A 25,476-nucleotide genomic window follows, 5' to 3' on the forward strand; every position below is an offset into this window, starting at 1 on the left:
TCTTCAACCTCAACCACAACAACTTCTTGTTAGACACGCCTCCAAAGGCAAAAAGGAACTACTGGTACTTCATCAACATAAAAAGCTTTTGCACAGTCAAGTAAACCAACAAAACCAAAAAACCACCAACAGAATCGGAGAAGATATTTGCAAATGTCTAGTCAGAGAAAGGGCTAGTATCCAAAATCTATAAAGAACTTTTTTTTTTTAAGATTTTATATATTTATGTAACAGAGAGAGAGAGACAGCCAGTGAGAGAGGGAACACAAGCAGGGGCAGTGGGAGAGGAAGAAGCAGGCTCCCAGCGGAGGAACCTGATGTGGGGCTTGATCCCCAAACACCGGGGATCACGCCCTGAGCCTAAGGCAGACGCTTAACGACTGAGCCACCCAGGCGCCCCTATAAAGAACTTATTAAACTCAACATCCAAAGAACAAATAATCCATTCAAGAAATGGGCAGAAGACATGAACAGACATTTCCCCAGAAGAGACATCCAAATGGACAACAGACATATGAAAAAATGCTCAACATCACCTGGCATCAGGGAAATACAAATCAAAACCACAATGAGATACCACCTCACACTAGTCAGAATGGCTAATATGAACAAGTCAGGAAATGACAGATATTGCGAGGATGTGGAGAAAGGGGAACCCTCCACATTTCCACTGTTGGTGGAAATGCAAGAGGGTGCAGCCACTCTGGAAAACAGTATGGAGGTTCCTCAAAAAGTTGAAAATAGAGCTACCTTATGACCCAGCAATTGTACTATGGGTATTTACCCCAAAGATACAAATGCAGTGATCTGAAGGAGAACCTGCACCCCAATGTTTATAGCAGCAATATCCACAATAGCCAAACTATGGAAAGAGCCCAGATGTCCATCAACACATAAATGGATAAAGAAGATGTGGTGTGTGTGTACACATATACATACATATCTACACATATATATATACACACACACAGAAACACACAAACAATGGAATATTATGCAACCATCAAAAACCTTGCTATTTGCACTGATGTGGATAGAACTAGAGGGTATTATGCTAAGCGAAATAAGTCAATCAGAGAAAGACAATTATCATATGATCTCACTGATATGTGGAATTCAAGAAACAAAACAGAGGATCATAGGGCAAGAGAGGAAAAAATATAACAAAATGAAACCAGAGAGGGAGAAAACCATAAGAGACTCTTAATCTCAGAAAACAAACTGAGGGTTGTGGGTGCAGGGTGGAGGGATAACTAGGTGATAGATATTAAGGAGGGCACATGATGTAATGAGCACTGGGTATAAGACTGATCACAGACCTGTACCTCTGAAACCCATAATACAGTGTATTTTAATAAAAAATACAAAAAAATGAAATGAAAAAGAAAAACTTGAAGTGGTAAAATATGAGCTCTATGTAGACTGTGTAAAGATATATATATATATCATAATCCCTAGATCAACTATTAAAGAAAATAATAAACAGAGATATGGTCAAAATGCCAACGAAGAACATAAAAATAGCTCTAAATAAATCAAAATAATCCAAAAGAAGGAAAGAAAGAGGGGACAGGAACAAAAATTGGAAGGCACAAATAAAAACAGCAGACCTAAATCCAGCCAAAACAATAAACGCATTTAATGTAAAGATCTAAACTCACCCAATTAAAGATACAGATTGTCATTTTGGATATAAATACCTAATTATACACTATTATAAGAAGTCATTTTAAATGTAATGATACAGATATGCTTAACGTTGACAAGATGTTAAAAGATATATCATATAAGCAGTAATGTAGAGACAGCTAATATGGCTATATCAATAATATCACTTAGAATGCAGAATAAAAAAAATTACCAGAGACAAAGAAGGACATTATATAATGGTAAAAGGGTGAATTTATCTAAAAGACATCACAATCTTAACATATATACAACTAATAATGGAGCTTCAGAGTATATGCAAGCAAAAACTGGTAAAAATGATGGGAAAGATAGCTAATCCACAATTATAGGAAACCTCACATGTCTCTCCCAATAACCAACAGAACCAAGTAAATACATAAAATCAGCAAAGACACAGATGACCTGAACAACACTACCAACTAAACCTAATTGATATTTATAGAACACTCTACCTAACAACAAAATAATATACTTTATTTTCAACTGCACTTGAAACATTCATCAAGATAGACCAAATTCTGAGCCCCAGACCACACCTTAACATATTAAAATACATTGAAAACATACAAGTATGTACTATGGCCATAATAGAATTAAATTAGAAATCAGTAACAGAAAGATGCTTGGAAAATCCCTAAGTATTTGGAAATCAAAGTTGATACTCTAATAGTAGAGAAAAAAGAAAACTAATTCTAAATAACTCATGTAAAGAGGAAGTCTCATGAGACATCAGAAAATATTCTGAATTTTACTGAATGAAAATTAAAATATAGTATGTCAAAATTTTAAGGAAAAAGTTATAAGCAGTATTTAGAGGGTAATTTATCTATTAAATGTTTCTATCACAAAACTTCTCAAATTAGTAATTTAAGCTTTAAGAAACTAGAAAAAGAATAAAGTAACCATACAGCAAGCAGAAAGACTAAAGAACAGAAATCAACAAAGGTGAAAACAGAAAAACTACAGAAAATTAATGAATGGAATTCATTTTCCAAAGCTAGTTCTTTGAAAAGATCAGTAAAATTGATAATCCTCTAATCAGAATAACAAAAGAAAAAAAAAGAACCAGCATCAGGAATGAAAGAGGGGATTATTGGTAAAAACCTCAAAGACATTAAAAAGATTAAGGGAATATTATGAACAACGTTAGACATATAAATTCTACAATTTGGATGAAAAGACCAAGTCCTTCAAAGACGCAAATGTTACTCAAGGGGAGAAAAAAAAAAAAAAAGTAACCCAAGTAGTCCTACATCTATTAAAGAAATTAAACTCATAGGTAAAAACATTCCAAGAGAGAAAATTCCAAACCCAGATGGTTTCAATGGTCAATTCTATCAAACATTTAAAAAATAATACCAATCTGCATATCTAGAAAGCAGAAGAGGGACTACATCCCACTTTATGAGGCCAACATGTCATAATTCTAATACGAAAACCAGGCATAGATATTACAAGAACACTATAGACCGTATCCTTCATCAACATAGACATCCTTAACTAAATATCAGCAAATTGAATCCAATAATACACGAAAAGAATAATGTTTCACAACCAAGTAGGGTTTATTCTGAGATCATAACTCTAGAATCAACCAATGTAATTAAACATATTAATGGACTAAATGAAAAACATCATCAGTACATTTAACAAAACAATACCATTTCATTATTGGAAACAAAAAACAGAAAACCTCTCACCAGACTAGGAATAGAAGGTAACTCCTTTAACCTGATCAAGGGTATTTATAAAAGTTACAGACAATATCCTATTTAATGGTGAAGATTTCTAAGATCAGAAATAAAGCAAAGATGTCTACTCTTGTCACTCCTATTCATTCTCAGACTGGTAGTCCTAGTCAGTAAAAAGAAAAAGAAACAAAAGGCATACAGATTGGGAAAGAAAACATAAAGCTGTCTCTACTCATAGATGGCATTATTGTTTACCTAGAAAAATCTATTAAAAAAATCCAAGAATGAGTTTAGAAAAGTTGCTGAATGCAAGGTCAATAAACAAAAAGCAACTGTATTTCCACATCTTAGCAATTAATTGGAAATCTGTACATTTACAATACAAAAGAATGGAAGAGAGAAAGTGAAAAAAACAAAACAGAAAAATGTTTGGATATAAACTTAAAAAAAAGTGCAGGATTTGTATGCCGAAAACTACAAGACACTCATGAAGGACTTAAAGAAAATCTACATAAATAGGAATAACATGTTCATGAACTGGAAAACTCATTATTGCTAAAATGTCAATTTTATCTATACATTCAATGTAATCTGAATCAAAATCCCAGCAGGATTCCTTGTATATATTAAGGATCTAAAATTTACATGGAAAGGCAGAGATATTAGAATAGCCAGAGCAATTCTGAGTGAACAGAACATTGTTGGGGATCTCCCACAGAGCGATTTCAAGAATTACTATAAAGCTGCAGCAATCAAGGCAGTGCGATATAAGAAAAACAGACATACCTAGAATAAAGAATCCAGAAATAAACCCATGTAAATTTGATCAATTCATTTTTAACAAAAGTACAAAGGCAATTAAATGGAGCTATAACCTTTCCAACAAATGGTCCTGGATATCCACATGCCAAAAAATGAATGCCAATCTATACTTAACACGAGTACAAAAATTAACTCAAAAAGGATCTTAGATCTAACTGCCAAATCGAAGATTTTTTAACATCTAGAGGAAAAGATAGGAGAAAATGTGTAGGCTGGGCAAAGAGCTCTTGCATAGGACACCAAAAGCACAATCCACAAAGTTGATAAATTAAATTTCATAAAATGAAAAACTTTCGCTCTGAGGAAAACATATTAAGAAGATGAAAGGACAAGGCATACACTGGAAGAAAACATTGGCAAATCATATACCTGACAGAGAACCTGCATGCATAATATACAAAGAACTCTCAAAACTCAAAAAATAAGAAAACGGCTCAACAAAATATGATAATTACACTGTGTTGGGACAACTTAGTACCCATCTGGGAAAGGAAAAAAACAAAAACCCAAAAACCACTACCTCCCATTATATGCCTAATTTAATTGCAAGTATATCATAAAACTAAATGTAAAGAGCAAAATGATAAAGCTCTCAGAAACAAATATAGGATATTATCTTTATCACTCAGGTTAGGGAAAGACTTCTTAAGATATGAAAAGCTCAAAAGCTTTAACCATGAAGGAAAATACTGAAAAATTTGACTACCTTAAGACCTCATGTTCAATGACACAAGAAAGAGTGAAAAGTCAAGTTGGAACGGGAGAAGACACCTGCAACATACAGAACTCACAAAAAGTTCATATCTGGGATATATAAAGAACCGTAAATTAATAAGAGAGAAAATTCAAAAGAAAAATAGGAAAGAGATTTGATAGGCACTTCATAAAAGAGGCTATGTGAATGTCTAATAAACATATAAAAAGGTACTTGACACCGTCATCAAAAAAACTCAAACTTTACAAATGATGAGATACTACTACATAACAAATGGAATGGCTAAATAAAGTCTGACAAAAACCAAAAACCTAGAATGTGTCTGAAAATGTGGTGCGACAAGAAATCTCATACAGTTCTCATGGAAGTATAAATTGTTTAATAATATGGTATTCTCTATTAAGCTGAACATATGCATAGCCTATCTGCCAGAAATTCTATGCCTTAGGTATATACCCTAGAGAAATGCTCATGTGCAACACAGGCATGTTTATGAATAGCTGCATTGTTCATAATAAGCAAAACCTGGAAACAACCCAACTATCCATCAATAGCAGAATATGGATAAACTGTGGTACACGGACCTGGTGGAATATTATGAATAATATTAGATACATATAACACAGGTAAATTTTGGAAATAAGATAGTGTCATGCAAAAGAACCCAGAACCAAAAGAATACATGTTTTAAGATTTAATTTAAAAACATGCAAAATTAAACTATACTGGTTAGAGAGGAATAATTAGGTGGCAAAATTATAAAAGAAAACAGAGAGAGAGACTTTCATAAAAGTCAGATTAATGGCCACATTGCAGGGTGGGAGTAAAAAGTTCTGATCATAAGATGGGCACCAAGGGCACTTCTGTGGCAATAGCAATGTTCTATTTCCTGATCTGGGTAGAGGTTACATTTAAATAATTCATAGTAGTCTACATTTGTTTTACTATTTTGAGTGTGTTATATTTCACAATTTTTAAAAAGATTAAAAGAAAGAAAAACACTGCACATGAGTGTTCAATCATTCTTCTAAAGTATCAGTTAAAATACAACTGAACTAAAAGGAAAAGCATATAAAAAAATTGGCAGAAGATACAGGCTCTGACATGGTATTTCAACTTAAGAACAAGAATAGTAGCTTCCTTTGTTGGTTTGGCACATTTTGGTCAAAATGAAAATGAAAGAGTCACCTGAAAATTGAAAAAGGAAGTTACTCACCCCTTGCACCCATGCCCTTCCCCCAACCACCAATTTCAGTCTCCAAAGGGATTAAGAATAAAAATAGAAATTATGTTATCAGAAATTTGTGTAAGGCAATCTTAAACACCCTGAAAAATTAATCTAGTAATCTAGTTTCTATGTAAACAAAAACCAAAATACTCACTGTACACATTCATCTTCCAAACTAATGATAAAAGTTTGACATAAAGCATTCAGTAAATCGTATTTTTTCTCATATACAAAAATAAATGTATTCTGAAATGACTTATTATTTATTATTAATTTATTGAGCTCATACAGGAGAACATGCTTTAAATCACTTTGGTAAGTAATATTCTTTTTTTTTTTAGGCTCGTTTATTTATTTGAGAGAGAGAGAAAGAGCATGAGCGAGCACGAGGCAGGGGGGGAGGGACAAGCAGACTCCCTGCTGGGCTGGAAGCCAGCCGTGGGGCTCAATCCCAGGACCCTGGGATCATGACCTGAGCCAAAGGCAGACGCTTAACTGACTGAGCCACCCAAGCACCCAGTAAGTAATATCCAAATCCTTAATTGTCTATAAAAACTACCAAAGAAAACAATGGTACATTAGTTTAAAATATTTATGTAATTGGGCACCTGGGTGGCTCAGTCGGTTAAGAGTCTGTCTTTGGCTCAGGTCATGATCCTAGGGTCCTGGGATCAAGTCCCGCATTGGGCTCCCTGCTCAGCAGGGAGTCTGCTTCTCTCTCTCTCTCTCTCTGTTGTGCTCTCTCTCTCTTGTTCTGTGAAATAAACAAATAAAATCTTTAAAATAAGATAAAATATTTATGTAATTTACATGTTTTAGTCAACAAGTAATTCTAACACTGGAAAAAATGTATCTCAAGGTTTTGTCACTGTAATTTTATGAAAAATATTCATTTACTAATTCATCTATTAATTAAATCACTCGTTTTATACTAATTTATAATTACACAATTCAAATAAATACATTTTCTTTGTGAATACATGATTTGGGGTGTGATGGGACAAGAAGTTCCTTTTCCCAAATCTAACTGGCTATTACAGGTTAACACATAATTACCAATATATTAGCTATTTAGACTTGTTTATAGTTTATATGTGCCACCATTCTGGCAGCATGAAAAGTGAACCCCACATTATCAAAAACTATACACTTGTCTTATTAGGCAGTTCTTAACAATGAATGGCAGCTCCCAGCATGCCCTCTTTGCCTGTGAAGTTTCCATTTTTTCCTTTGTAAATCTGAAAACATCCAGTGGAATGTCAGTCAGTTGTTTCAATCAATAAAATTATTTTTATTTTTTTATTTTTTTTAAAGATTTTATTTATTTATTCGACAGAGATAGAGACAGCCAGAGAGAGAGGGAACACAAGCAGGGGGAGTGGGAGAGGAAGAAGCAGGCTCATAGCGGAGGAGCCTGATATGGGGCTCGATCCCATAGCCGGGATCACGCCCTGAGCCGAAGGCAGACGCTCAACCGCCGTGCCACCCAGGCGCCCCAATAAAATTATTTTTAATGGCTTTTACAGAGCTATGTATATTTTAATAGGCATATTTGCCTGAGTTAAGGAGACAGTGCTGACAGTCTGGGAAGAACACAGGGGCTAGAATTCTCAGGACAGAGTAAGAGAGAGAGGTTGGTACAGCTAGCAAATCCCACAGATCTGTAGATTATCCCCCTTGTGTACTCAGCTAAGTACAAAACAGCACATGTGTATAAAAATACTGAGTCTGGTGAAAAGAAGCATTCAAAGTAATTAAAGCAATGTTTCTCAACCTTTTTCTCCTTATCACCCTGACCCAAGAGGTTTTTTGAGACTTTTTTTTTTCTTCCCTAACTGCCCCATGACATTTTAATACTACTGTGTGCCTAATCTCTACAGTTTGGCCCTTTGGAGGACCATAAATCTTTGTAATAATGTGATCGATCTCTCTTTTTCTCACACATATATACATACCCACAGCAAAAAAATAAATTTTGCCAAGTTGGGGGTGTTATCACCCCCAGTGAGAATAGATGGATTTTGAAGGAACAGTGCTTGGTTGCATACAGGGAAGGGTCCTGTTCCCATCAACTAGGGTGAAAAACTCGTATTTCCTGGAGCACTGGACAGAGTACTCAAGAAAAGCTTAACTCAGTACAGAATATTTAGCATTTTTTGAAATTAAATAAAGTAACATTTATAGTAGCAACAAAATTTATAAAATATAAATTTGACAAAATATAAAAGATATCCACAGTGAAATTATAAAATTTGCTGAGAGAAATTAAAAATGACCTAAATAGAAGGAGAGCTATAACTTGTTCATGGGTCAGAAGACAAATACACTGTTAATTTTTCCCAAGTTGACCTACAGATCATCACACTCCAATTTTGCCCCTAGAAATTGACAAGCTGATTCTAAAATTTATATGAAAACACAAAGGACCGACCCAAAACAGTTTTGAAAAAGGGAAAAGTTGGTGCTCGAGATTTATTATAAAGCTATAGCATCACAACAGTATGGTACTGGCATTCACAACAGACTTTTAATAAAGATATAAAGACAATTCAGTGAAAAAATAGTCTTTTCAACAAATATTTTAATAACTGAATATAGCCACATATTAAAAAAGTGAACTCTGGTATGTATCATGCATAGTATACAAATATTTTTTAAAAGACTTATTTATTTATTTGAGAGAGATAGAGAGCACACAGAGAGAGAGGGAAAAGCAGACTCCCTGCTGAGCAGTGAGCCCAATGCAGGGCTCGATCCCAGAACCCTGGGATCATGACTTGAGCCAAAGGCATACACTTAACGGACTGAGCCACCCAGGCGCCCCTCCATAATATACAAATATTAACTCAAAACAGATTATAGATCTAAATGTGAAATTTAAAACTATAAAACCTCTGGAAGATACAAGAAAACCTATGCAACGCTGAAGTAGGTATCTTTTTAGATACAACACCAAAACCAAGATCCATAAAAAAAATTAATTGATAAACTGGACATCACAAAATTTAAAACTTCTGCTCTTCAAATAAGCTCTTAAGAGAATGAAAACACAGCCACAGACTGAGTATTTATATCCAGAACACATAAAGAACTCTCAAAACTCAACAGCAAGAAAACAATCCAATTAAGAAAAAAACTAGCAGAAACATTTGAAAAGACATTTCACCACCGAGAATATACAGACTGCCAAGAGGCACATGAAAAGATGTTCAATATCATTAGTCATCACAGAAATGAAAATTAAAACCACAATGAGATACACTGTGGGATGGATACAGTGTATCCATTCTATTAGAATTTTTACGATTAGAAAAGACTGATCATACCAAATATTGGTGACAATGTGGAAAAATAGATTTTCATATCTTGTTGGTGGGAACGTATAATGATACAACCAATTTGGAAACAGTTGGCAAATTCTTTTTTTTTTTTTTAAAGATTTTATTTTTATTTATTTGACAGAGAGAGAGAGACAGCGAGAGAGGGAACACAAGCAGGGGGAGTGGGAGAGGAAGAAGCAGGCTCCCAGCAGAGGAGCCTGATGCGGGGCTCGATCCCAGGACTCTGGGATCACGCCCTGAGCCGAAGGCAGACGCTTAACGACTGAGCCACCCAGGCGACCCTAGTTGGCAATTTCTTAAAAAGTTAAACATATACCTACCATATTGGTCTGCCTTACCACTAGATATTTATCCAAGAGAAAGGAAAGACTATCTTCATATAAAGACTTATACAGAAAGGCTCAGAGTAACTTTATTTGTAATAGATGAAAAGGGAAACAACTCAAATGTCTATCAATAGTTCAGTGGATAAACAAATTGTGTTTATAGATACAATGGAATACTACTCACCAACAGAAAAAAATAAACTGTTAGCACATGCAGCATGGATGAAATTCAAAATAATTATGCTGAGTGAAAAAAAAAGCTAGACAAAAGGAGGATATACTGTACCATTTTATTTATATAAACCTCTAGAAAATACAAATTAACCTATAGTGAGACAAAACAGATCAGAGGTTGGGGCAAATGGAATCGTCTGGGAGTGATGGAAATGTTAGCTACCTTAATTAAGGTGATGGTTTTATAGATATATGCATATGCCAAAACTTATGAAATAGTACAATTTAAATATATGCAATTTATTGTATGTTAATTATACCTCACTAAAAGTTTAATTTAAAAAAGCCTGAGGTGCTAGCTGAGACCTCACAGACCAATTAGTAACTTCAGCTCCATCTGAAATTTAGGACAGAATTTATGACATTTTGCTATACTATATAACTATCATTGTTTATTTATATGTAATAATAAGTTAAAAAATCATGAGCTTTATTGCTGAGTATACGAGTAAAGACATTTCATCTCTATTAAAAATATCATTGTTTATATATACATGTCCAGTAAAATTACTTCAAAGAACTTAGACTACATTTAGTCTATTTGGAAATACAATAATTTGTTTAATAATTCATAATAAATACACTCTAAAATTTCTGCATGTCCACTGAAGCAGAATTTTTGTTTTCTTGGATCCCAATTTATTTCCAATTGGCAAGATTTAAAATAATCCAAATGCTCTCTAAAAGGGCGACTGGTAAAATGAATTACATTAAAAACAATGCAAAACTATGTGGCTATGAAGAAAAATTAGGAAGCTTTCATTACTAATAAGGACTACTAATATACCACATTCCCAATATACATTCCCCAAATATACTGGGGATGAAAAATAGAAGATGCAAAATGTGTATATGCTAAATAAAAAACAACACATGACTGGAATATAAAAATAAGCCACCATCAGTTTCTAGCTGCAAAAACAGCTGGTTTCATTTAGACAATACCTTCTTTGTTTCAGAACCACCCAAAAGCCATTTAGTCACAATGACATTTAGTAGATATACTCATTTATAGATCTTTGGGGAAAACTGAACATTGGTGAAAAAAATTTAAAAATCTGAGGCTGGAATCTAGAAGCACTGGAAAGAATAGAGGAGAAGCCATTTCTAGGCCTGGAGAAACTATAGGGGAATTCTCTCCTGGGTGGTAATTGAGTTGGTTCTTCTCTCTTCTTCACTTCCCCCTTTTTACTCCACATCCCATGGAAGCCAGCTGGAAGCTGGGTGGGTACACTTGAGATGGGGCTGAGAGTTACAGGTTCCAATACTAGTAACTGTGAGTAGCTACAGAAGACCATGTACATACATACAGTGTGTACACGTGTACAGTTTTAGGACAGGGAGTACACAGGACCTCAAGTAACTGAGTGAAGAGGTTTTAAGAGCTTAGGAACATCAATAGCTTGGTATACTGGCAGCCACCAGAAGTGACATGTAACCACATGAAAGACTGTATGAAGATTAGAGCACTTCTTGCTAATTTCCAGAAAAGACTAGAGAACACGGTGAAGGGTGGGGGTGCATGGAATTCAGGCAATCTGTGTAAACTTAGGGTTTACTACTTTGTGTTTACTGCCAACAATATTATTACAATAATAATGAAAACTAATGATCTGCTTGTGTGATAGGTATGTGTATGTATGTGTACATGCCGAGCACTTCATCTGACAAAGTAAAATCAACATCATTTCAATGATCCCACAAAGTATTTGTGAAAGCTTAAAAGATGTTAATAATTTGGAAGGCTACACTGGCAAATCAATCCCCAAATATTTTGAATGACAATGCTAAATTCAGAAGCGAATAAAATATACAAATAGCATTTTCAAAAATATTAAGTTATATGATAAATATAGGCAAGATCTACTTATTGATTAGCTCTTAAATCAACTCTTTTGTGTTTAAAAAGGGTCACTCATAATCTAAGCTTTCCTCTGTTTTAAACACTAAAAACAGCACTAGCTAAGATTGTAATTATCCCTAGTTTGATATTACTTTGAATGACGTTTTTATCTAGCCAAAAAATTAGGCACCAGGGAGGCTTATGTATTCATTCATCTGCAATGCCGACATTTAATAGCATTTGGTATCATGAAAATTAGGATCACACTTATATTATAGTTTAAAAGGTAGGAATCCATAGAACATGGCCATAGCTTTTAGGGGGAAAAATCCATATTTGAACCATCACTGCTTTATGGCACTATTTGACAAAAGAAAAAATATTTCTCTTTCCCCAATTTACTTTATTTCCCCAGTTACTATAAAGTCTGCCATGAGTTCAAATTCCTGTTCTGCTGTACTTACTGATCCTGGAGATGTTCAACTTTTCTGAGTTTTAGTTTTGTTAACTATTGGTGGAATGGAAATGCTAACCTACAAACTTAACAAGATTGTTGTATGAACTGAATCACGTAACGTAAGAAGGCTTAGGCATATCACTGCCTCTGAAATAAAATTCCTGAATTAACACCAATTTTTATCACTCTGGATAGAAGAAAACTTCTATGTGTAGAAAATAATTTTCTTACAAAGTCAGACCTTTCCTCTGAAATGTGTTATTAGTATTTCAGACTAAATCATTTGGGTTCCACAACATGGAAAAAATCCTAGGAAAATTAAGTAATAATAATAATTATTATTATTTTGGCTACATTTATTTATTTATAAAGATTTTTATTTACTTATTTGAAAGAGAGAGAGTGAGTGAGAGAGAGAGCATGAGTAGGAGGAGGAGGAGAAGCAGACTCCCCTGCTGAATAGGGAGCCTTATGTGGGACTTGATCCCAGCACTCTGGGATCATGACCTGAGCTGAAGGCAGTTGCTTAACCGACTGAGCCACTCAGGTGCCCTTGGCTACGTATATTTAGAAATACAAATGAAACCATCTGGGCAAAAGCAGGTCATTAGAAGGTCATTCAGAATTTTTAGAGCATCTTAAATTTGGAGTGGAAAAAGCACTGAAGTCCATTACTGTAACCCCATACATTTTACAAAAGAAAAGTGAATCCCAAAGAACTTAAATGGATTGCAAGTAGTATTTATAGGTAATATGGTAAAAAAATATGAGTACTTAGGTCTAATAACTTATATTCCAATTGTTCTCTACACTATATATACATACCACTCTGCCTTTATAAATTTTTGACTGTGTTTCACCTTTTTGATTAACAGTGCTTCTTCCATGTCCAAGTGACTTTTATTTTTCCAAAAGTTTGCTATTTCAACTGCTTCTAGGCAATCAAAAATCTTCTGTTAGGTCACCTACCCAAACAACTATTTCCCCTTTATGCCTTCCCATGAAAATGCTGATTTTCTCCATATATGGAATGGCAATATAACCAGTGATGGTAGTAAGCCTCTATTCTTGCCCCCGATAAACAATGATTGACTTCTTTTAAGAGGCCATGTATACATTTGTTTAGTAAAACAATGTTTTGTCATATAAAATGACTCTTGATAGGTAATAAAATATATTTAAGCGTCATGTCAGTGTGACAGTAGTGTTTTTCAAAAATAAATTTAATTGAGAATAACATCTTTTTGAAACTTATGGTGTTTGAAGTTATTTTTATAAATTTTTAGAATGGATATACAAATTCAGCAGTTGAAATAGCAAACTTTTGGAAAAATAAAAGTCACTTGGACATGGAAGAAGCACTGTTAATCAAATATGTACATCCTGAATTAGGTGCATGTATCCAATAAACATCAACTTAAAGCCAATTCACTGAGGAAGGTTTAAAATATATATAATGATAGCGTTTTGTTTGGTAACTACCTGATGTTAGAATGAACCATTTTAGCTGAAGATCAAATTTATTTGGATAATCCAACTTCTAAAAGATAAATACTTTTTATATCTACTTAATATTACCACAGTAGTATTATATGAAAGAATGAAGGAAAAGATGAGAGTCTGAGATGAATTTGTAGGCTTTCATAGAATTACCAATCATTTTAGGTCATCTGTTTTTGTGCTGCTATAGCAACTTCATGAATCATGACCTCCTCACCCCAATAATTCAGAGGACTGAATTATGTATGAAAAATGTATTGTCAATGTGTTTCCAGTATTAATAACACACATTAATGAATCTGATCTTATTACAGTAAATTATATATTTTTAGCCTCAATTTAGTAAATTAAAGAAACTACTGGCCACTAGAGAAACACAGAGGATATTATCCATATACCCAAACTTTATAAAGCTGTGTCTCATGTCAGTCCTCAATGTTAAATCCACCATATCTTTCAGTTTGGAGACTTTTCAAATATGTCCTTCTTTACTGAGAGACTCAAACAGATGAGTCTATGTATAATGCTTACAATGCTTATTTACAGAAAACAAATTTGATCTCATAATTAAATTAGATATATTATAAATTTAATAGAAATGTCTTTTAAAGTTCACAAAAAAAGAACCCTCATCTAAAATGCATATAAGTATTTAACAGTGAAGTGTCATGATGTCTACAACTTACTTTCAAATGGGATTCAGCAAAAGAAAAAGAAAAACCATGTGTGTGTATCTATAATATGTGTAAATATAAGAGGGAAAGCAAATGTGGCAAAATGTTATCAGTGCTGGATCTATGTGGAAGGTATATGGGTATTCAGAGTATTTTCAGCTTTTCTGTGGAAAAATTTCCAAGTAAAAAGCTGGGGAAACAAAGGACCCTCACAGGCTCCTAGTTCTCTTGTGTTATAGTTTTTATCCTGAGTATATGTCCAGTCCCTTTCTTTTGAGGCAATTGCCTCAAGACCCTTCTGCACTCATTTAAAACAACTGTTACAGAACTGTGTTATGTCTTTTTAACAAAATCATAACTCCAGGAAACAATTTTTATAAGTAGATTTAAGGCCAGTATCAGTGAATTAATTGTTTTACCTGAAAGTTAACATCTTCTTTCTTAAATATTAGTGCTCGAACTTCATCAGGATCTCCATTAAATATAGCTTGCACCAGTGATGGCTGAAATACAAGAGAACAACAAATATATTAATTACACTGCATGGATGATTCTAAAGATATTTCCATATAACTTTTAAATCTAAAATTTTTTTCCCCTTTAGCAACAATAATCAATTTGGTTTTTGACATAAACCAAAAGTTTCATGAAGTCAAATCATATGAAAGTACAGGATTCCTCCCTGAATAAAAAAGGCCTATTAAAAAAAATCAATTCAGTACAACCAAAATTAGGTAGATAATAAACACAAACTTTGTGTGAGTAGAAATCTTCTGTTTATATATATGTGTATATATATGGTAAAAACAAAGTCTCTTCCAAAATACAGGTGTGACATCTCAACATCTACATAACTTGTCAAACAAGCCATTCTTAGGCCACACTGAGGCCCAAGAAGGTAGGTCTTTTTGAAAAGTTCTGTTTGGGGCATTAAATAACTTGCATGGGTTAGCATTACACATTATACAGACAGAAATCCAAGAAAGAAAATCTGGCAATTGATGAAAATCACTACTATCCAAACACCAAAAAATATCATACACCTGAAAAACATGAAGAGGTAAACATGTGTGTATCTAAATATAACAATTTCTTAACAACACAGCCTCTCTGATAAGGTATCATATTATACTAGTCAAACAAGAAACCAATTGACAACAACATTAAAAGGTTAAGGATGAAGTCTGATTCTTTTTCATATAAAAGTGCTACATGTAAATACATAAAATTCATTACAGAAAAGGCTGTGCCTCGGTATTGCTAGCAGTAGCTTTCCTAAAACATACTGTTCCTCATTCTTGTTATAGCAGTTTTTAAAACCACAAAATGAAAACAGAAACGTGGTTGCTAGAAGTACAATTCTCAATTTAAAAAAAAAAAGTTTTTAAGAGAGTAAAAGATATGAAGTAAAGTCTGAAATGTTATCTAAACATCTAAAGAAGTAAAAATCAGAAACGTGTGCATTTTATAGCCAAGTAATACTGTAGCATATTTATATACCTATATTGCTTTATTTGGGTTTTTAATGAAACTAGTGGAAACCAACTTATGTTTATTTTTAAAAGATAAATTTTACCCTACTAGTTCAGTAGAAGACAGTAAACATAAACTCTCATATCTTACCAATACACTTCCAGAAGGTGGTGAATGCAGGGATTTATTTTCCTGTGGCAATTTAGAAATGAATGCAGGAGATTCATCTTCTACCTCCTCCAAAACAACAATACACACGCGACTCATTCGCTCTTTTAAAATACTATATCCCAAGCTATGTGATAAAAGTCACAGTTGGAAGAGCACAAGTAGTTTTTCCTCCTCTTCTGTACAACACTTGGGATCATTCTCTGAACAGCGCAGCTGGTTTTTTAAAGTTAATAAGTACTATCAGAAAAACTGAAGTTTAAAATTATGACTACATAACATAACTTCCTAAAAACAAGAAAATTCTATTATTTCCTGTTGGGTTACTATAATACTTGCAAGAAATTTCACATCAACATCTCAATAACTAAAACGGGAGTCCAGTACAAGCTCATTTAAAAATATTTTTCCCCTACCAAAATAGTCATATTGCTCTGTCTCAAAGAAATTTACTTGCATAAACAGATCATTGTTTAGGGTGACAACACTGCACAATACAAAATGAAATGAGAAACAATTACTGTGACAGAGATGATTACAGCTATACCCACTCTTGCCTGCAAGGTCATATAGTTACCAGTAGCTGACTTGCTTATAATTGAAAATAATAATAAAAAAAATCTCACTATTCTGTTTCAACTTCTAACTTGTCTTCATTTCTTCAGCTTCTGGTTTAATGTAGATACTATCCAGAAAAAAAAATATCTAGAGCTCAGCACAAATTCTTAAAATAAAGCTCAGAGGTTGACAATTCTTTCTGTGTTTGGGAAAGAAAGAAAAAAAAAAAACCACTCTGCATTAATAGCAAAGCTGCAGTACATTTACATGCGATGAGTCAGACCACAAGAGACAATGGGACTCTTGGTACTAGAATACAGCTTGATTAATCCAGATATCCCATATAATAGAAGAAACACAGATAGCTTTATTCCCATCGATAGCATAAGCAAGGCAGAGCGTTCATTCTTTCTCCATCAGGCAGTTGTCTGTGGCTGCTCCAGCAAAAGGGCACAGCACCAGGCAGAAATAGTGTTAGCAGAGGATCCTAATGGAACAGGCAGGCTGCGAAGGAATTAGAAGGCATTTGAGCTCAAATAACTGCTTCAGGCTTTTCATTTAAAAAAAGAGAAAAAAGCCCAGTAGTTTATCATTCCAGTGTTTCCTTTGATCTCCACATGAATACAGCTTCCGTTAAATAGTCTTCATTCACAGGAAAAAACAGCAGACTGTGCATCTTCTTTGAGCCAACTACTTTATTCAATCATCTGCTCTGTGCCAATATAGTTTCCTTCCACTGTAAAAACCGCTACAGTTATCCTTTTCAGTAGATTTCAGATGCTTTCCCGTTCCTCAGATGATCTTGCAAAACGCCACTGATACCTCCAATGAGTAGGTCCTTAAAAAATATCTACCGAACCTCAGGATCGGCCCCACAGAAGCATTCCAACTGAGCAACAGTCTGAATAGCAAAGACTGCAGAACCGCAGGATGAAATGCCTAGTAATGCTCACATGTTACACTTACCAGAGATCTGAGCTACTGCTCGGGATGTAACTTCCTCTAGCAGGAGAAAAAAATAGTGCATTTGGACAGCCTTCACAATTAGAAGGTTCATGCCAGTTCTGTGACTAATCCAGATCAAACTGAAAAATTCTATAACTGAAAAATGAGTGCGCTTTTAACATTTTCCACTAAAAGCCACAAGGAAATCTGGTGTACTGCCTCTGCTGACTAACACTGGTTTTAGCAAGTAAACAATTCCAAACAGCTTAACTGCTTTCGTATGTTACAATATAGCAAATGTTTAACCCTATAATGACAGCTGCAGTTAGCCCATAAAAGAGAGATGAAGGAGAAACATTTTAGAATATAAAAACACAAATCTAACTTTTTATTCTTAGTTTTTACCAAGATCATTTTTTAATAAGCTAGATGTATTTATGTTCAAAACTGCAAAGAAGTTCAAACAATGAAATTTAAGATTTACTAAAAATTTCTAGGTTGTTGAATTTAATCTATCAGGTCATATATTTAAAGAGAAAAAACAAAAATTTCACAATGTAAAAGTCCTAGATTGAAACTTCTATGGATCATCTGAATTTCACGGAAGAAATTAATCCCACCTTCCCATGTGGAAATGGAATAAAGCTTTAAACTCTGTTAAATAGCTTCACAAAACTATTGTTTAAAGTCCTTAGCATTAATTTTCTATATGTCAAAAAGGCACAGGGTAACATAAAGAAAGCAAAGACTCTCCTTCCTCTATAAAGTTAATTTCCCCAAAGCTACAAATTAAGTGTCAAAACAACCAATTTATGGTTCGGTTTCCCCTTCTTTATTTACTGAACAAGTCGGATATTTCCCAACAAAAAATTACAAAGAAAATACAGTGGTTTTCCTTCAATCTTTGTTCTTTCACCTATCAACTAGCATTTTTATTCATAAACTAATAGCTATTTTTGAACATTTATGATACGCTAAATGTTGAACATTCTCATTTAATACAATAACCTTGTTATGTTTCCATATAATTAAGAGGAAAAAAACAGAAACAAAAATTAAGTATTTTATCCAAAGGCATATAAATTAGTAAAGTGCCTAATTCCACACACATTGCTCTTTCAAATATATTCTGCTCCCACTGAGTGTACACCGTTGTACACGTACGCCCCACCCTTCCACTCTGTCTCAAGATCTTTGCAACCTGTAATACTAGACTATAAACACTTTTACAGTCTTAAAAGACTGTAACCTATATACACTTATTCAGTCTTAAAAGACCAGTAACCTATAATGGTTATGAAAAGTTTAGGTAACAAAGGAATACATTATTTATTGTCATAAAATTCCTAAGCAAGTTATTTTTAAATGGGTATTTCAGGGCTAGTGTTATCATGTGTGTTTAAGCCAGTTTACTTATCAAAACATTAAAAAAAATAGCATGATATAGATAAGAATGCCAGAATTTAAGACAAAAACCATTAAATGTCAATCTATTAAAAAAAATACCCTGTAATCCTAACGTAACTGTATATCAAGATACTAAAATATGCTAACAATTCACATGGTTGTATTATAAAACACAAAATGGTTTTAAGCCAAATTAAAGATATGCAAATATTTTGACATACAAAATGATGTTAACTATCTCCACATGGCTAAATCAAAAATATCATCTTGATATGTGAAACGTGAAAATGAAACCACTATGGTAACAGTATCCTATATTCTATCTTCAGGGGTTTCTTTTTCCCCCACCCCAAACAAAATCTTTTTTTATACAGACAATTTTAACTTGTTCCTAAGTATCCAGTGTATAAATTCACCTACTTAAACAGGTACATCCTGTCTCTTGTTCTAGGTCAATTTCCATACTTAGGTCTTTCCTGGCTAGAGCACAAGCTCCTTGAAGGCAGGGACTACGTTTTCGTATACACCATGCGTGCACAAACACTCCCCTTCCACTTTCTTCCACTTAACAATGTCATTGAAAAGAATCCCATTATGTCACAAGACTCTGGAATTGAGTGGCAAAATTATAAAAGACAACAGGGAATTCATATGTATATATGAATAATATATATTAACAGTATATATAGGGGCTCCTGGGAGGTGCAGACAGTTAAGCTTCTGACTCTTGGTTTCAGCTCAGGTCATGATTTCAGGGTCCTGAGATCAAGCCTCATGACAGTTCACACTCAGCCTGGAGTCTGCTTGAGAGTCTCTCTCCCTCTCCCTCTGCCCCTTCCAATTGTGCGTGCTCTCTCGCTCTCTCTAAAATAAATAAATTTAATTTTTTAAAAAAGAGTGTATATATATACACACACACACACACACACTTTAATCAGAAAACACAAGAGGCATTAAAGTTCAGTAAAATGAGTTTTGTACCTCTAGGAGGTAAGCAACTTAACATGCAGAAGTTGACAGGATATAAAACAATGATATAGGATGACAGCTAAAATTAAGGCCTCAGGAGTCAGCCTACCTGGAATTCAAATTCTGATTCCATTATTGATTAGCTGTGCCCTTGGGAAGGTAAATTCCTTGAGCCTAAATTTCTTTACACTTATAAGAATAATAACCTCCAGAGATTTTTATCTAGAAGAAATACAGTAATAGCACCGTGATTGATTGAGAACGTAGGCTTTGTAGCCAACTGCCTGTGTTCTAATCTAGCTTCCCACTAACAAAAGTAACCGTGACCTTGAGCAAGTTACTTAACCTCTCTGTGTCTCATTTCAACATCTATTAAAGTACATTAATAGAATCTAGTTTGAAATAAAATGAAGACAGTCTTATTATTATGGATATTTAGGGTAACAGAATGATATCCCCATCAGGGCAGGAGTACATAGAGGACTACAGATGATTTCTCTCCCTACTGGTGACGTGATTCAGACTGTTGTCTGGAAATTGCAATTCAGTAGCTAAGTACACAAACTGCACCCCACAACCCCACCCTTTTCAGGCCTCTTAAGAGATTGCTAGAAGTTTGTCATAACACTCCAGTAACCACACTAAGCATTAAGAGGGAGGAACCAGTAAACTTAAGCAAGAAGTAGGGCTGGGGGTTTTACCATTCTTCCACATTCACTGTATTTTACAGTCTAAGGGAAGAGAAAGGGTAAAAATTAATGGCCCATGATATCCTATATAATCAAAAACAGATGAAAAAAAAGAGAATTTTTTTAATTTAAGCTATTTTTTCACTATTTTTTTAATTTATTTTTTTATTATTTAAGCTAACAGCACCATATGGAACCATTTTATACCTTCTACTGAATAAGACCGGCCCCTAATCTCAAGGAATACATATCCTAAAGGAAAAGGAGACAGTCAATAACTATTTAAGAAATTAGAAATGTACAAAGTATGTATGATGAAAAATTATTTACAAAGATCGTGCAAACTTAAGTTCAACAATTTTTTTTTCAGCTGAACAATGGCAAAGGGATGTGATTTTTTTTTTCTTGAGGCACTTACTTTTTAGGCCAAATTAGATTAAATTTTTAATAAGCCAACAAATTCAAGGTCTGACAACTTCATAATGCTTCCATTCTTTATGCTACAATGTATCCTATCAACAGCTTACTCCTACTCTTCACAGAATCACGTAACAACAGTAAAGCTGGTTTAAACCTTTAATGAAAAGATATTTAACGTCCTGAAAGACTTTTTTTTTTTTTTTAGGTCCCTAATTTGGTTACACCAGAATTTCTTTTTCTGACACAAATGGTTTTTTCTTTCTGTTTAGAAACTCAATCCAAAGCTCATCTTATTTGTGCTCCTCCATATTGACTTGTGACCTCCACACTGATTATCATAGAAAAGGAATTTTACTCAGGGTGTGTAAAGTGGCTACTCTGTACCATGCTAGTCTCTGAGTATTAAAAAATAAAAAGCTTGTGGGAAAAGATGGTAAGGAAGTGGGTTTAAACCATGTTTCAGAAACATTTCTCATAGTTCAAGAATCTTGAACAATCCTCTTGAGCTAGGCTTCATCTGCCCATATACCTTAGAAAAAGTCCTATGAACAGATTTAAAAGAAAACAGGGCAGGAGAGGGACAGAAAAAAAATTTTTAAATAGCCGTTCTTTAGGTTATTGGTCAGATTTCCCTGTTCTTAGTACAGCCATAGAAAAATGACGTCACATATTTAAAAAATGATGAATTCAAAATACTTCTCACACATGCAAATTAATTCTCTGCATGTACTGTATTTATAAACTAGGCTATTTTTTTAAATGTTTACCCACCCATACTTCCAAAATGGCTGACAGCCACTGTAATCCACCGATCTCAAGTGGTTTGATCCCACTGGTATGTTATAATGGTAATAAATTGTTAACACTTCCATTATTAATATTATCATATACCACATATTGTTAACATATAGTAATATTACCTATTATTACTCTGAAGTGTTCTTTACAAAGACCTATCTATATTCTGCATCCATTCTTCCCATCTTCCATTCAACTAGAACATTTAATTTTTAGGTAAGTTCAGAGCCTCACAGAACAAAGTCCATATTTCTCACTCTCCCTTGTAGCTGGGAGCCACAAGACAAATTTCTGACCAGCATTTTAAGTAGAGGCATTATGTGGTTTCCAGAAAACTTCCTATTCCTACAAGAACAAATGGTATAATATCCACCCTGCTTCCTGGAACATAGGTGACTTGCCATCATCTTAAACCAAACAAAGACCAGAATCTAGAGTGGTGGAAAAGTAGGCTAGAGGGGATCTGGGTCCCTTGAGGACTCTGTGGGGCAGAACTGCCATAAAAGCCCTAGACTGCACACTTCCCAATTCTTGTATTACAAAGAAACAGAAATTCTACCTTGTTTAAGTCAATGTGATTTTGAGTCTCTTTTACTCAGAGCTGAAGCTAACACCAAATGATAACCTTACTCTTCCTTCAGTCATCCATCAGTGATCCACATTTTAGTACAGTATACTTAAATTTTCAATAAATAAAATGGATTATAAACATTAACTGCAACAAACTGCAATAGAAACAATAAGCAGAAAACAGCTCAAAGAACAGATCTGCTATATTACCCTGGGTAAGCAAAGAAAAATCAGTGGAGGGAGAAGGAAACAAATATTTATCACAAATGTTCTCACTGTGGGGTGCCTGGGTGGCTCAGTCGGTTAGGCATCTGACTTTTGATTTCGGCTCAGGTCATGATCTCAGGGTCATGGGATTGGGACCTGCATCAGGCTCTGTGCTCAGCATGGAGTCTGCTTGAGATTCTCTCTCCCTCTGCCCCTACTCCTGCTCTCTCTCAATAAATAAATAAAATTTTAAAAAAATATATTCTCACTGAATCCTCATCACTTCTTGTGGGTACTACTACCCAAGTTATATATGGGAAGTGGAGGCTCAGTTAGTACCATCCAGTCAGTCAATGACTCATCCGTTCATCTTTATTTATTCATCATCTACTATGTGCCAGGCTTTCTGTTATGCCAAGGAAACAAAATTATGAATAAACAGTAATTCCTTACTCCAACGGAGCTTACATACAAATAAATACTATATGATTGCAAACTGTGATAAACTGTAGAAGGAAAAAATTTCTTGGAGGGGAAAAAAACTAGAGGAAGGTCCATGCGGCTACAGCAAACAACCATGAGGAACAGTAACAGATGTAGCTGGGAGAAATAGGTAAACTCAAGACTATGAAGGGCTTTGGAAGCCAAGTTATAAAGTTTGTATTTTCTAAGTGATTTGAAAAGTCATTAGAAATTTTGAAGCAAGACAATCATCTTGATTTGCTTTACAAAGATTATGTGGCTTCAGTGTAGAGAACAAATTTGAGGAGAAGAGCCAAAGGACTAGTTTGAAGACTGTTGCAATAATCCAAAGTAGGTAATTTGAACTAGGATGTTGGGCATGTAAATGCAGAGAATGGGATTTACAGGACATGCTGTAGATGGGCCGTAGGGGTGAGGGAGAAGGTGGTGATCACAAACAACTCCCAGGTTTTTTACATAAGCAACTAGTGCTTACAAGAGTTTAAGCAATCTAGGCCTTCTTCAGTTTACAAATTTATTAAAATGAGTAATATGACTTGTTGTATCATATCCAAGGACCCTTCAGGCTCTACGTCAGTTCCAAATCCTAATCCAAAATCTATATCCTGACATCTACTCCCATGATTTAAAAATGAAATGTTAACAATCCCGAACTTGTCTGAGTATAAAAAAGTTTCTAAAGGGTAAGATTTGGTTCCATCCCACTCAAAATTCAGTACACTGAAGTAATCTAAAAACCTTTTGGCAAGAATACCTCATTTTTAAAACATTCAAAATTGTAATAGCAACTGATTCAACAAATATTTCATATTAATATTTCCACTCCACTATAAACACACCAAGAGATTACAAAATGTCATATATCATCTCCACCTTCATCTTATGTAACCTAATGATTTTTTTTGGATATTACACTGAAAGCACAGGCAACAAAGGCAAACAGAAACACGTGGGACTACATCAAACTAAAAAACTTCTGCACAGCAAAGGAAAATATCAACAAAATGAAAAGACAACCTATGGAATGAGAGAAAATATCTGTAATCTATATATACCCAATAACAGATTAATATCCAAAATATATAAGGTACTCATATGACTCAATTGCAAAAAAACAAAAACAAACAAACAAAAAGACACATCCAAACAACCTGATTTTTTAAAATAGGCAAAGGACCTAAAAAAATATTTCTCTAGAAAAGACATACAATTGGCCACAGGTAAATGAAAAGGTGCTCTACTCACTAATCATTAGGGAAATGGAAAGCAAAATCACAATGAGTTTTCACCTCACACTTGATAGGACAACTACTATCAAAAAGACAAGAGATAACATGTTGGCAAAGATGTGGAGAAAAGAGAATGGTTGTACGCTCTTAGCTGAATGTAAACTGGGTACAGCCACCATGGAAAACAGTATGAAGGTCACTCAAAATGTTAAATATAAAACTACGGTAGGATCCTGCAATCTCACTTCTGGGTATATATCCAAAGAAAATGAAATCAGTATCTTAAAAAGCCGTCTATACTCCCAAGTTCCCTGCAACATTAACAAAGACAAGAAATAGAAACAAACTGTTTGTCAACAGATGAATGGATTAAAAAACATATGCTATATGTATATACAATGGAGTATTATTCAGTCATTAAAAAAATGAAGGATCCTGCCATCTCCAACAACATGGATGAACCTGGAGGACATTTATGTTAATAAAATAAGCATCAATAAGCCAGACACAAAAAGACAAATACTGTATTATTCCACTTACATGTGGAATCTAAAAAATTGAACTCATAGAAGCAGAATAGAATGGGGGTTGCCAGAGGCAAGGGGGTAAGGGAAATGGGAAGGCTATGGTCAGAGGGTACAAACTTTCAGTTTTAAGAATAGTAACTTTTGGGGATCTATACACACAGCATGATGGCTACAGTTAACAATACTGAACTATACACTTTAAATCTGCCGAGAGTAGATATTATGTTCTTACCACAAAAGAAAAAAAAAAGGTAACTATGAGGGGTGATGGATGTGTTAATTAACACACTTTTTGCTTGATAGCAGTAATCATTTCACAATGGATATGTACATCAAATCATCACATTGTACACCTTTAATAATACGATTTTTACTTATCAATTATACCTCAGTAGAGCAGAGGATAAAAAGACCTTATGCAGCCTAAATGAGGTACACAAGAAAAACTACCTAGTACAAGGTAAGAAAACAAAAGATAGTAAAAGGCAGTATATACAGAAGACGTAAATAAGA

The 25,476-nt window shown here is 34.2% G+C and overlaps 1 protein-coding gene across 8 annotated transcripts in view; it reads right to left on the reverse strand.

Moving 5' to 3' along the window:
• The window catches only part of ANKRD28 (ankyrin repeat domain 28), a 193,915-nt gene that overhangs the window by 96,918 nt on the left and 71,521 nt on the right, over nucleotides 1–25,476 (reverse strand). For 3 of the 8 annotated variants that reach the window (XM_040636838.1, XM_040636837.1, XM_040636839.1), the window contains one exon: nucleotides 14,940–15,023. In XM_040636838.1, coding sequence (XP_040492772.1) covers nucleotides 14,940–14,953 — 14 coding nt within the window. In that variant the 5' untranslated portion in view covers nucleotides 14,954–15,023. The other 5 variants (XM_008708935.2, XM_040636840.1, XM_008708968.2 and 2 more) reach the window with 4 other exon arrangements.

The sequence above is a fragment of the Ursus maritimus genome, unplaced genomic scaffold, assembly GCF_017311325.1.
Source record: "Ursus maritimus isolate PB19 unplaced genomic scaffold, ASM1731132v1 scaffold_20, whole genome shotgun sequence".
In the NCBI taxonomy this organism is placed as follows: Eukaryota; Metazoa; Chordata; class Mammalia; order Carnivora; family Ursidae; genus Ursus; species Ursus maritimus.